Consider the following 14803-nt stretch of genomic DNA (forward strand, 5'->3'; position numbering starts at 1 on the left):
TTACATGCAGAAATTACAAGTTATGTTCTCCTAATCGAATTCCTCCCAAACATTCCCAAGCATGGGTGCTTATGCATTTAGGTATTCTATTAGATATTTACTTTTTAAATAATATATACTGCCTTTCCTGAAATCAGTGCACAATGCACTGTATGAAAAACTAAAATTATATCAAAATTGAATTTGGCAACTTGAAACTTACTATTATTTCTTTAGAACTCATCAATAAGACTTAAGAGTGTGTTGGTATTTTAAGTATTCCACAAAACTGAATTTTATTAGTGAAATCATGAGTTCACAATTGTTGTCAAAAGCAAAATCTGAAAATATTTGAAATTCAAAAAATCCAAACCAAAACCTGCAATTCTGCCAAATTACAGATTTTGCTTCAGAATTTTATTTCAGTTCTTGTTGGAAAGATCAGCAAGTATGGGGTGCTGCTGAAACAGAAGGGATGCAAAAAATCCAGGTTCACATGGAGATCTCATGTGCAGAGGGTTCTGGACCACAGTCATGACTATTTGTTAGACAGGAAATGCATCAGAACCACCTCCAGCCGTTAACAAGAAAATGCTCTGCTTATCTGCCAAGAGCTGCTCAGGCTTGACCATGTCATAACGTCCTGCCAAATGAAATATAATTTATGGAAGAAATATGTTCAGAGCTTATCCTAGATAGGGTTGTCAGGCAGCAACCTGGTGGTTTCCCCTGCACATTTACAGCTGAATTCATAGATGAGACAACAGCACTTTTGACACATGTTTTTCACTTGAGTCCACCTCCTTCCTGCAGGAGTAAGCAGTACTTCAGCACAGTAGGCAGGAGAAGAGGGAGACCAAAGAGGAGAATCCCAGTACTATGTTGTCTCCTGATTCAGCAATGAATGTAAAGGTACAGAGACAATACACAACACATAGAATGTGTATTGCTTATAGCCACAGGCCATTGCAAACAGAGAGAATACTAGAATCTGGTGCTTTGCAATAAAGAACAACTGTACGTTATGTTTCAACACTCACTCGTTCCTTCATACGGGAGACAATGAAACGCAAATACGTGCTCATCTCTTGTTTGCTTGTGTTCTTCTTCTTAATGCTCTGTGGGGGAAAAAGCCACCAGTATTTTAATTTCAGAATTCTGACTTTTAGTGAACGTGTCAAAATTCTACAATGTGTACAATGTGCAGACATTAAAAATCCCGATGACAAAACACTTAACACCACATTAGGCCAAGCAAACTGGAAAATATGTTCTTGCAGATTGTGAAGAACTAATACTCAAAACAATATAAGAATCTACAGAACTGCTTATGTCAAGAATCTGGCTGGATTGATGACACTGAATTATGAGTAACCAAATCTCAGAACTTCTTAAAATCAAAAACTGAAGAAAGACACTCTAGAGAGAGTTTTAAAATTATGATGAGTCTAATGGCCATTGTATAAATGATGTATGTGAATGACACCCTTAGGCAGCTATTCCATTCCTAAGAACGCTTACTTGGCTAACTGAAACAGTGCATGTGCTGAAACTTACTGGACCGATGCCTATGTAAACTTACTTAGGACTGGTATATTAGTGCACAAAGTGTTAAAATATTACTTTCATTGCCCTCATAACATCCCAACAAGGTAACTTGCTATTCTAATTTTACAGTTAAAGGAAAAAAGGAAATTAAAGGAAATTAAGGCTTAAATAATGTCTTACCCAATTTCACTTTTATAGGACAATATTTTCCAGCGGGGGTGACATTAGTTAGTTTATAGGCAAGAAAGCAGCCCACTGAAGCACGAAGTTAGCATTTAGTGGGAAGTACTGACAAGGGGAAAAAGGATCTCAACAGGGATAGTTAGTTGACATTAGTAGAAAAGTGGGGAGAGAAGACACTATGGGCTCCTAACGCCAAGCAGCACCAGGCTGTAGGTCCACCTGGTATTGTAAGAAGCAGTCACCAGACCCAGGAAGTAGAAGTGTGACAGCAGGGGGAGAATAGCCTTGTATATATCTTTCTAGGAAGCATAAATGTTTAAGGGTCGACTTGACAGTGGTTCTCCACTGTCCCTGTTAATCAGCATAGTTTACTTATGCTTGCTGGCTGTGTGTCATAACTTCAGTGGATATGAACCAGAGCCTCATGTACACTGGGGCTTCCTGTTCTTGTCTGTGAGAGGCAAACACTGTGAGAAATAAAGGTTATGTAGCCTTAGAGATGAGAATGGGAAAACATGCATATGTAGGTCTCATTATTGTGCTAAATGAGTTAAATTGCCTTATTTACAGTCAGAGCCAGAAATATTGGAGCAAGGATAACTGTTTTGGCAGTTGGCCTCTGTGCACCACCACATTGAAGTTGAAAGGAAACACACCCGGATGGGAGCGAAGTCAGGACTTTCAACTGTAATTCAAGGGGTTTGACAAAAGTGGGGCACTAACCATTCAGGAAGGACAGCCAGTGGCATACACACACACCCATCACTGGTGGCTCATAAGTAATGGAACAAACCAACATCATTTCAATCTTAAGGATCCCCTTTAATACCTGGATGAAAATCCTTCGCAGTCAATGACTGCCTGAAGTCTGGAACCCATGGACATGACCAAATGCTGAGTTACCTCCCTCGAGATGCTTTGCCAGGCCTTTACTGCAGCTGCCTTCAGCTGCTGCTTGTTTGGGGGTCTTTCTGCCTTCAGTCTTGTATTCAGTAAGTGAAAAGCATGCTCTATTGGGTTGAGATCAGGTGACTGACTTGGCCATTGAAGAACATCCCACTTCTTTCCCTTCAGAAACTCTTGGGTAGCTTTTGCTGCATGTTTTGGGTCACTATCCATCTGCAATATGAAGCGGCGTCCTATCAGTTTGGCAGCATTCGGCTGAATCTGAGCAGAAAGTATAGCCCTATACACTTCAGAATTCATCCTGCTGCTTTGATCAGCAGTCAGGTCATCAATAAACACCAGTGACCCAGTTCCATTGGCAGCTATACATGCCCATGCCATGACACTGTCTCCACCATGTCTGACAGATGATGTAGTATGCTCTGGATCATGAGCTATTCCTTTCCTTCTCCATACTTTTCTCTTCCCATCATTCTGGTACAAGTTAATCTTGGTCTCATCAGTCCAAAGAATCTTATTCCAGAACTGGGCAGGCTTTTTTAGGTGTTTGCTGGCAAAGGCTAATCTAGCCTGTCTGTTCTTGAGTGTTACCAGTGGTTTGCACCTTGTTGTGAAGTCTCTGTATTTACATTTATAAAGCCGTCTCTTGAATGTAGATGTTGACAGTGACATGCCTACCTCCTCAAGAGTGTTCTTGACCTGGCTAGATGTTGTGAAAGGGTTCCTCTTCACCATGAACAGAATTCTGTGGCCATCCACTTTAGTTGTCTTCCATGGTCTGCCAGGCCTTTTGCTGTTGCTGCGCTTGCCAGTTAATTCCTTCTTTTTCAGCATGTTCCAAACTGTTGTGTTGGCCGCTCCCACTGTTTTTGCTATCTCTCTGATGGGTTTATTTTGTTTCCTCAGCCTAATGATGGCCTCCTTCACTTGCATGGTCACCTCTTTGGACCTCATGTTGGGGGTTCCAGTGAACAGCTACCAAATGCAAATGTTAACACTCAGAACCACTTCTAGGCCTTTTATCTGCTTGATTGGTCATGGGTCACCCAGGAAACGGGCCACACCTGGCCATGCAGCTGCTTGTCAGCCATTTGTTCTATTACTTATGAGCCACCAATGATGGGTGTGTGTGTATGCCACTGGCTGTCCTTCCTGAATGGTTAGTGCCCCACTTTTGTCACACCCCTTGAATTACAGCTGAAAGTCCTGACTTCGCTCCCATCTGGGTGTGTTTCCTTTCAACTTCAGTGTGGTGGTGTACAGAGGCCAACTGCCAAAACAGTTATCCTTGCTCCAATATTTCTGGCCCTGACTGTAATAAAAATTTTGAAGTATCGCCACTTTGAAAAACGTATAGTGGTAGTTTTTGGTTGAAATCTAATCCAGACTGTGAAATACAAAAGTCTCTGCTTTCCTTTGTAAGTGCAGAGCTTTGCTACCTCCCTTGTACTATTCAATACATGGATAGACATGTCTCATGTTATCAAACCAGAGGAACAGAAACATTACGCCAAAAGAGTGCTCTGAAATCTAAACAGCTTTGTTGTAAATGCTTAGTACGGTTTTCCTAACCACCATTTCCTGTACTGGTTTCTAATGCATACAAGCTGTTTGGTATACTGGCTGCAATCCTTAAACCACTATTCCATAATAGTTCCGCTGAAGCCAATGTGACTGTTCTGGAGGAAATCAGATTCAATGTGCTGATACAGCTGGCAATAAAGTAACTTTGGCCTTAAACTGAGCATCAATGAAACTGCAACATGCAACATGACATTGCCCGTTTGGTACCCATCTCAAACCATTAAAAAAGCACAACCAATTTTCTAACTTTGCATCTCACAGGTTTTCTAGCAGTCAGGATCAGGATAATTTAGAGCAAGGGATAAGGAGATTCTCCCCAGTTCTACACCATTATTATTCTATTGTTCCATCATGCATTGAGTTCTGCTACAGTTGTCATCCAGCAAGGAAGGAGAATTTTAGAACGTTAATAATATATTCTTTTGCACATGAGCACCACCGCCCATCCCCATCCCAGCAACAGCAAAAACACTTTCCCAAAACAAAAGAAAAGTGTATTCCTTTGGGTTGTTTTTGCATATTTTGGCTATTGGGCGGTATAGAAATGTACTACATAAATAAATAAATACATATGTTTTCTTTCTAAAGGAGTGCACCAATGCTCTAGCACTAAGTAAAAACAAACAAATAAATACAAGTTTGTTTTTTAAACTTTCCTAGAAGCAAACATGTTTGTTCCTTTGGGCAACACAATAAATAAATACAAATTAAAAATGTTTTTACATTTATTTAAAAAATCCACACTGTGCTGGAACACTCTTGCAGAAAGGTGACATTAAAAAACACAACAACCAATCCCTGCTTTCCTGAAAAACAAAGTAAAATGTTTTTTGTTGAGTGTTATTGTTTTTATGTTTTATGAGCACAAATAAGAAACCAGAAGTACTGTGAATTCCATTATTCCATTATTACCAGTGCTGCTCTGATAAAAAGTTCTGGTAATTCAGAATCCCCAAACCCAGGTGAAAATATGGCAGGGAGGTATTCTGTAAGTATCCCTAATTTAGAACCACAATAGAACTAGAGAATTACATTGATACTATCTATCAAACCCCATTAAGATTTGCAAAGGTATATGGTACTTTTGCAGTGTAACAAGCAATACTATTCAAAGCCACTCTCAGACACAATAGAAGGAATGATGACTAAGGAAAACAGTCATGATGTTTGGAGTTAAGAGCCAGTTAGTAGGAGGCATACACTCCTAGCAAACTTTATTGCACTGCTAAGATGTTTGGGAAAATATACCCAGTTCAGTGTGTACTATAGAGATAATGGCAAACTGCCCTGGAGCAAACACAGTCGTATGTGAACATTCTGGCAGTGTCTCCAGTGGCCAATCTATCAATGACTCATTTGGGCCTATTTTGTACATATTTTTCAAGCACCAAAGCAACAGCACTTTTCTAAACTACATTAAATCATTCAAAGGATGCCAAGCAAATAACAATGAACGAATACATTTACTATCTAAACAATTGTAACGTGAATTTTAAAAAAGTATCATGGCCTTTAATGATTCAACTATATGGTTTGTCTGAGAAGGGTCTCTTGAAGAAAGATAGATAAATCCAAACCTCAAACTGTTTTTGAAGTTAGCCAGCAGCAATCTGTCCAGTGGGGTTAACAGCCTCAACATTTTTTCTAAAGGACAATATACTCAGATAGCTCTTTCTGTCAGATTAACTTCACCCATCTCCCTGTGCTGAAAACCCCTACTATCATCCCAATTACAATCCTGACTTCTGACAGTTTCACATTCATGGCCAACAGCACATGGTGTTGGTCATATTTTAATTGATTTCAGAGTCAGGTATCCCATAAATTGCTCCTCATATTCTGTCAAGGAATACAATATTTTAAAGTATGAAAAAATCCTTGACAATATTCCTTAAGCCCTTTTCTGAGGTAGTCAACACAATGGATGTGTTGGTTCAGGCAAATGATTTGGTGACCTTGGGAGCATTTCAGAAGTAATCCTTACATATGGATGAAGTATTGAATCATTCATCAAACCAGAGAATCAGGTTTCAAACAAGTTTCTTGCCTTTGTGAGCTTAGGGATCTCCAGTTGAAAGGTGATACATCTTGTTATAACATAACTTTTAGGAAGTTGCTTCAGTTATTATTTTTTGAGAGTATTTTTTTTGCTGATAATGCAAAGACAACCTGACTCCCTTTTTTATAGGATTGTTAAGCTCCTTTATATTCTTTGGACAGCACCCAGGGCTCTCAAAAACTCTAGGTGCTTACTTTACAAGTTTATGGATCTCTTGTAAAAAGAAAATTAGAAGAGAAAACCATTAATCCGTCATGGCAATAAAGAGAAGAAATGGTCATAAATGGATGGTAGCTCCAAAGCCAGACAGAAATAACTGTATATTTCATTCCCACCTAGTGAAAATCCCATCCCGACTGTAGGTTAACACTTTTCAAATTTTAGTAAGTCTGTAAACCTGAAAGTGTACAGGAGATGAGATGGCCAAGGCATTGGTAGTTTGATCCACATTCCAGAATAGGGTCTTTTGGGCAGAGGGCTACAGAGCTAGTCTCTACGTTACCAACAGTCACACACAAGCCACTTTGGCAAGGCTGCATCATCACACTTGCTGTACCATCTTGCAGGCAGGAGGCCCTGGTTCAATTTCTGACATCTCATGTTAAAAGGATGAGGTAGCAGATGATGGGAGAAAGTCCTCTGTTGGAGACATTTGACAGCTGCTGCCAATCATTCAGAGTGACAATATTAGGCGAGATGGACAAATAGTCTGACCTGGTATAACGCTGCTTCCTATGTTCCCTATGAACCAAATCATATGGGAAGGGTTGACAATGTGGCTACTTCTCATTCCAGTATTGTCTAACCCATGTGATCCACTTTCTTTAAATGCCAAAGGGAGTGGCATGTGATCAGTCACATGGTACTGGGTCCCATGTCACTACTGGTAACATATAGATCAGATCCAACACCTTGGTGCTACTGAGAAGAACCCATGAGACAAAGTGAATTGATTGCAATATCCACTAGTAAAATTATGAGGGAGAGAAGTGAAAATACCATAAGCATGTGCAGTCACTGCACAGAAGTAGTGATGGACAAAACTCCAATTTTCTCGAATTGTAAATGGCTTGCCAATTGCAAACAGCATCTCAGAATACTCGATTAAAAGTTCATTTTTTACTGAGAGTTCTAAATTGTTTCACATCTCTTGGGTTGTAGGAAAAAATAAAACACTTTCCCACCCCGCCAACCTCCTTCAGCTGTGACAGAGGAAACTACCCAAGAACTTCATGTACACTGTGACAAATGCAAAAGATTGACCTGAAAATCTTGTTGAATCTCAGTGTGCAAAAGGACTGAAGAATAAAATGGGTGTAAAAACCCGTATACTGCTAAATCTTGAAGATGCATGCAGTCAAGGTTATCATATTGTCCCTGTAGGTTTTGGTCATATTATTTGGCTTTTGAATTAATTTAAAACCTCAACCATGGAGTAGGGGTAAGTATTTCATGTCTGTGTCTACTACAAGTGTTAAGTACGTACTTTGATAAACAGCTTTGGTTAAAGGACATGTGACAGTGGCACAACCCAGCTTGGGTCATGCTAAATTCATATCAACTGTGTGTGTTGATTTAAAAAGCATTAGGAGGCAAAGAAGAGGGATGATGAACCTTTATCCCTTCACCCAATTCATATCCAAACTGCTTCTCCCTAGATATTTTTCATCCAAGGACCGACCTTGGAGTTCCACCAGGAAAAAACAGCTATGCCCCCCAAACATGATTTACATTGCCTCCCTCTATTTACAGGGATTATGTGACAACCCAATTCTGACACACAGGTCTGCTACCATCTTGCCTAATTTGGTCCAAATTCCATCTGTTATATGAATAGTCCCCAGGCTGGAAAGTGTGTGTGTATGTGTGTGTGCGCGCGCGCGCACACATGCACATCAGAAGGGGCAAAGCTACCTGAAATTATTTACTACCTATTTCATCAAGCCCAAGAGGTCCTTCTGCTTCTTGGCTAAAGAATGATCTCTATTTCATTAATCCCCAATTCAACTGTTCACAGCAGTGGCAACTCAGAGAGGAAAAGTTTGTGCAAGATGATAGGAGAAAATGCAGAACATTTGGACATTCAGCTGCTGTGACTCCAAGCACAGCCACTTGCCTCTGCCTCCTATCTGAAGGAGCAAGAATAGTATGAAACAGTTTTTGAAGACTAAATGTTAGTTTTTCAACAGAAACCGAGTTTGTGGCCTGATGACAATGAAATCTGGAGGAGAATATGCACTCACCCCTAAAATTAAGCAAGCCTAATGTACATGAGAATTCCAAAAAGCCACTTGTCTGTAATATGAAACCCACACCTGCAAATTTCAGTGCCAATAAACCAGTGGTGGTGTTCAAATCTGTCTGCACCAGCTGTTCCTCTGCTGAGTAGTGACTGGTATTTGCCACCATTAAGTAAAGCTTGATATAATATGCTCGTTGCCTCACTGCTGGCATACATACTGGGACACCAACGTAAGGAGATGCAGCTGGCCAGCTTCAGGCAGGGTGCCAAAGGACTAGCAGAGTGGCTTATGTGGAGCTGTTTTGCCAAATGGTGCACAGTCATGATTCTTGCTCTCTTACAGGGCCCCACACAGTTTTAGAAGAGATGAGTTTGTGGTCGATGACAATGAAATTTGGAGAATATGTGTTTATGCCTAAATTTATGCTGAAATTGTCTAGACGTATAGATAAGATGTCTGTGACCTAAAGAGCCAATATAATTTGCACACATTGGATTTCAAGTCTGTTTTCACTGCAAAAATTTCCAGTGCTAAACCACAAGCTGCTGCTTGATTTCCTCCCCCAAAAAGATGGTTTGGTGCTTGCAGCTACTGCAGCAAAACCAGAAGTAAAAACTTGGTTGCAAATGGTTAAATCAAGGAAACCAGTAAACCAGTTCTATCAAGTAAACCAGAAGTTAAAACCTGGTTGCAAATGGTTGCAATCAAGATGTCCAGCATGTATGTAGATTAGTTGTCTGCTGTACATTTACTTAAGCAAAATAAACAAGTGTAAGCATCAGGCAGTGTGAGTGGGAAGAGAGAAGGTAGTTGAAGAAGATGGAAGTCTGAGTGGGATGTTAGTCACTTGGGGAATGGAAGCTCCACTGAGGAGGCTGTGAGCAGCTGGCTGGTTCCCTTGATCAAGAGGGAGGCTTCCTCATGCAAGCATTACCAATGCAAAGGAAGCAGGCATGGCTGGAAAGCTACATATAAAAGTTAAAGCAGGGGAGACCAAGGGATAAAGAACTAGGGGAGTCTCTCTGCTCAGGGAGGGAACCAGGAGCTAAAGAGAAGGAATAGGGTGGGAGCAACTCCCTCTCCCTAGCTGAGGCCAAAGGGGGCACAAGGCTTGCCCTACCCCACCCCTTCTTCAAAATGTTGGCTGTATTATTTATGGACTTTAAACTGCAAAAATATATTGAACTTCCCTTTTTTAACCCACAATCTCCTATAATCCTACAAGAGAAGTTACAATGATCGAGCTGTTCATTCACACCCCCCATGCTTTTCAACACATCCTCAGGCATAGTTTACTATGCAAGTTTATGTGGCAAAATTAAATAGTAAAAGCAGAGGGGAAAAATAACTATCTGCCTAATCAATCGGTCTTTGCAAATGTGCAATTCTCATTTGCCATCTGTCCCCTCTGCCATCCCTCTCTGCCCCAGCTATGACTTACCGGGAAAAAACAGAATTTAACAGTCTCTGATATTTGTATTTGAAAGGTGAATTTCAAGGGAGCGAGTACAAAACGGGAGATTTTGAATGAAAAACACATTGCTTGATGGAAATTCTAGGAACATGCGACATAATCACTAAGTGCACAATCCTATGCATGTTTAGACAGAAAAAAGTCGTACAACTTCCAGCATTTCCCAGCTAGTCTGGCTGGCTGGAGGATGCTGGGAATTGTAGGCCTTTTTCCTGTCTAAATATGCATAAGATTGCACCCTTAACGTACAATTTTGAGTTAAACTGTTTTCGTGGATTACAGCCCACACTCTTACGTATCATTCCTAAACAGTAAAGGTCAGAGGAATATATATTCCAGAAGGTGTGTGTATTATGTGCGTGTGTGTATTTATACACACACACACACCCCTTCTGGAGTACTCACACACATACGTGCATAGTGTATAGAATTCTTTTTATATTCAATCTACGTCATCTGCATTATTGGAGAATCCCAAATCTCATGCATATCTAGATATGGTTGGGCAAATGTAGGAAGGACCAAACAAACATCCAGGCAAATGCGAAAGAGAAAATGGCTCTGAATCAAAGTTATATGTGTGCTGTGATGATGTGTGTGGGGATGCCCTGAAGGAATCTGATCTGTGTCCACATAGGCAATGTGCCTTGCATTGAATACTGCAGCGGGGGAGGGGGGAGTTTTAGTATTGAATTGAATGGGCAAGTCCCATGCATTAGAACTCCTGCATTTTGGACAGATTGCCTAGTTGAGGCAAATGTCTCTTGGGACCGATATAGGGATTTGCTTAGGTATTTCTGGAACTCCAGGTTACGGCACATCATGATTTGTTCCAGGCCAATTCAGCAAAACATTTGCTCTAATTATTGCCTCAGAGATGCTCATTGATAGCATACTTTTATAGATTTTGCCCAGGCACATCCAGATTTGACCATATGTCTGGATTTGCATTTAACATATGCATTGTTGTTGAAGGAGGCAAAGCTGGATATTTCTCCTGGCCAGAAACATCTTCTTGAAACTATAAATAACAAATACCAAGCCTCTATTCAGCACATGAAAGCTCAGAGGTACTCACCCTGCAAACTGGGCATTGCCAGTGACTACTGCTGTCTCTAAGCCTGAACTCATCAGATAAACACTTGGAATGATATACACGAAAACACAGGTCACATATCAACACCTCTCCAGGCAAATGGCATTCAAAACAATACCAGTCATGAGTTTCTGTCTCCCAGTCCTACAAAAAATACAAAATAATTTGATAGAACATTCTGTCAATATCCGAAACAGCCATGAACAAAGCACATTTCTCGAAGTCTAGCAACAGTTAGGCATTATAATTTTTTTTTAAGTACTGTACCTCCATTGCGGATTATTCAATTTTTTAAAAACCCCAACCCTATAAATTTTAAGACTTTTGGTAACTGATCACACTACAGTTTTAAACTCTAATGAATACAAGGCTTTAAATCTTGTTATGCGTGTGTCTGGTTAGCAACACAAACACAACATATATATCATATCCCCAGCCATAGAGGAGTACCCCACTAAAAGAAGAAATGGTTCTTGTCTTGTATAATACAAACTTTGTATTGTACTTAGATAAAATCCAGTGATCTTTATCATTCTGAATGAAGGTGATGGGAGTACTCTCTCTGCATCAGGCCAATAAACTGTGATGCCTAACCATCTGCTATTCTATTCATACTGAGACTTGGCTAACACTTTCTCTTGAAGGATGGGAATCCTCCTCCAGCTGTTTGGAATTCTGAGGAATGTAGGGAACTCCTTTCAAACAATGTTCAGAAGTGGCTTTGGGAACTGGTTTCCATACTCCTTGCCCTCCTTCTTGGAAAGAAAGAAAAAAAGTACAGGAGTTGTCATTGCTACTCCACACCAGTCTGTCCTCAACAGTTGTGATTTTCTTTTGAAAGCATCCTTCTGTTCTATAGCTGATCTCTCCAGAGGAGAAACTGCTGCTTTCAAAAGGCTGCCATAGCTGCTGAGAATAGGTTAGCATGCGGGCAACAGCAGCTGTGGCTTCTCCTGCTCCGGATTTCTCTCCAGGAGCACAGGCAAAGCGATGATAATCCTCTGCTGTCTTGTGAGACTGTTCTGAATACAGGTGGAAGAGAATTCCCTCCCTTCGTCAGAATTCCACACAGCTGGAAGAGGACTGCCTGTCATATAAGTGTGAACCAAGCTTGAAGAAGTTCAGTAACAACTGTAACATTAATTATACATAATTGCCAACGTAAAATCTTTAGCTGGAGAATAACAGTACAAAGGCTGACCTGCCTCTCTCCTACTTCAGGATTTCAACTTCTACTTTGTTGTTTGTTTTTGCTCTGATTGGGTTCAATTTAAATCCTTATTTCTTCACTGAAATTTGTTAAACAGTGTTATGGGTATTCAGGATAAAACAGAAAGATTTGCCAGAGCTGACTGACTAGATCAAAGCTGAGGTTTTTGCAAGAGCTCAGCATTCCTGAAAATTAATTGATGCAAGTCAAACTAACATGGACAAGTTAAGGTAAAGTCTGCAAACTTACAGGAACGTACAAACAGAGCAGAACAGAGCATATATCTTCAACCATTTTTAATCTTAGAATATGGCAATTAAGTGGCTTTGTGTGTTGTTGTTTTTAACATACCTTTTGCAATGCGATTTCAATGAATCCAAATATTGGAATGTTTGACCTAATTTCGGTCTTGGGTCAAGGTTGTGGTCCTTCAAATGTTTGCAACTGTGTAAATGAAGCCTATAAGTATGATTTCTCAATACAATTAAAAGAAAAAGTAAGAATTGCCTCTCTCCTTTTCACTTCTGTTTCCTGATTTTGCTTGGAATCCAGCCAAAACAAAGTATCTTTAAATCCCATTGATTTGGATAGGAGAGAGTTAAGCAACCAATGGGTAAAACCACTAGTACCTATATTTCAGTTTTACTGAAATCAATATAAAGAGTGTGTACAAGCTAAAGTCAAGTTAAAACTCCTAGCCACTATGACTGAAGTCCCGCTAAAATAAATTGGCTTAAGCACATCTAACTGTCCTGGATTGTGTCCAAGGCCTTTATGCTACTAATAACAGAGAAATAAATGTTCTAGTGGCAGTTTCCAACTGTATCCCTAATAGGGCCAGCTCCACTGCAGAAGTAATCCAAATGTTTGCTTGGGAAGACAGGATTATCAGGGATGTCAATAACGCAGCTTGAAAACCAAGAATTGCACCCAGCCTCTTCAGCCACACTGCAAGAGGCTCTGGGGTGCACTTCTCAAGTTACACAGTTGCTGGGTGGCTAAATGTTTTGAGCTCATTCCAATTCCTAAAGCTACAAGAAAAATAACTTCAGAACAAGTAACAATCTTGTTTAGGTTATAAATCAAGAGGATTTTAGTTCCCATAAAAACATTTCTTTTATATTAAGGAAACCACCATGAAATCATTCATTCCTTTATTAAAAACAAATATTGGCTCTTTGTATTCTTTTATGATAACTAAATGACCTGAGGGTTAGTAGATATTTGATGGCCAACCTCATACAAGCACCTTGACAGTGGGCTGGTTCGCACAACTGCTGGCGCCCACTGTGGCTTAAATAAGCCATAGCAGGTTGTGACGCATGATGGCCGCTATTCTGAATATTGAAGATGCAGTGGGTGATTGCTGCGGCTTATTGTGACCCGTGAACCTGGGCAGGGTGGCTTGTTGCTGTGGTTAACAAGCCACCCCAGAACCCTACTGCAGCCCATGGATCCTGGGTGGCTTGTTACCCACAGCAACAAGTCACCCCACCCTGGTTTACACATCACAATAAGCTGTGGCAACTGTCTACCATGGCTTAATATTTAGAGTGGCAGCCAGCACACACCACAACCCATCATGGCTTGTTTAAGCCATCATGCAAACTGGGTCAGTATGTGGGGTTCCTACTCATGAAAGGTATAGTCTGTGTGAACCTTTACGTATGTCACTGCTGTGATTTTGCACAATAGCAGGCACCCCCAAAAGAGCTCTGGTTGTGTAATTTGTAGGAACCACATAATCAGCTTTCATATGGAAGTTCCAGTTCACACAAGCAATACCTTTGCATTGGCTCAGCCTAGCTATAAGTCTGGCAGTGGCCTGATGCACTCCTGAAGAATTTGGCTGGCAGCCATTATTAAGCATCAGCTAGCCCTTAGTATTTTGTCTTTCTGCTTTAAAAAAAATCAAAACCTTTAAAACTCTACCCTTTAGACTACAATATTGAAAAAGATATATGCAATATATTCTACACCAGTACTATGTAACAAATGGGTTGACTTTATTTTCTGTTCTGTTTTTATTTCAGCAGGTCCTTCCTAGCGATCTATACAAGATTTATACACACAGAGCTTTCAGATCAAAATACTTCAGAAAGAAATGAAAGTACATCTTATTTTACATTTGATACATTATTTACCAAAGATTAACATAATGTTGTTTTAATTAACTTTTTCATGCTATACTCTTTTCCCTCCTCTTTGCATAAGTTTGTGTAATGCTCATCAGTAGAAAAGGTCCAATTACAGAAGAAAAAGAAAAATCTACTGGGACGTCTTCTGCATTAATCCCATTAAAATGAAAGGGAACTGCACAAGAGCACTACTGGGGCTTGTTCAGCTCTCATTAATGTCAGTGAGACTTGTCCAGGAGAACTTCTTGGTGAATTGGGGCCTTATTCAAAGTGATGCTATTAATTAACAAAAAAATAAAACAAACAAGGAGATAAAACTCCAATTTTCAAATCACAAATGTGATATTCATATAAGACTAGTAACTGGCATGAGCATTAACGCC

General features: G+C 40.1%; 1 protein-coding gene across 23 annotated transcripts in view; it reads right to left on the reverse strand.

Annotated features, from left to right (window-relative positions):
* The window catches only part of ZMYND11 (zinc finger MYND-type containing 11), a 120552-nt gene that overhangs the window by 23975 nt on the left and 81774 nt on the right, over positions 1–14803 (reverse strand). For 16 of the 23 annotated variants that reach the window (XM_084859265.1, XM_084859259.1, XM_084859253.1 and 13 more), the window contains 2 exons: positions 11055–11216; positions 1020–1097 (listed from right to left, as the gene is read on the reverse strand). In XM_084859265.1, the coding sequence (XP_084715391.1) occupies positions 1020–1097; positions 11055–11216 (240 nt within the window). The remainder of the gene's footprint in view (positions 1–1019; positions 1098–11054; positions 11217–14803) is intronic. The other 7 variants (XM_084859274.1, XM_084859272.1, XM_084859268.1 and 4 more) reach the window with 1 other exon arrangement.

Source organism: Heloderma suspectum, chromosome 5, assembly GCF_057233095.1.
Source record: "Heloderma suspectum isolate Gila_16-S chromosome 5, 16-S_ref, whole genome shotgun sequence".
NCBI classification, from domain to species: domain Eukaryota; kingdom Metazoa; phylum Chordata; class Lepidosauria; order Squamata; family Helodermatidae; genus Heloderma; species Heloderma suspectum.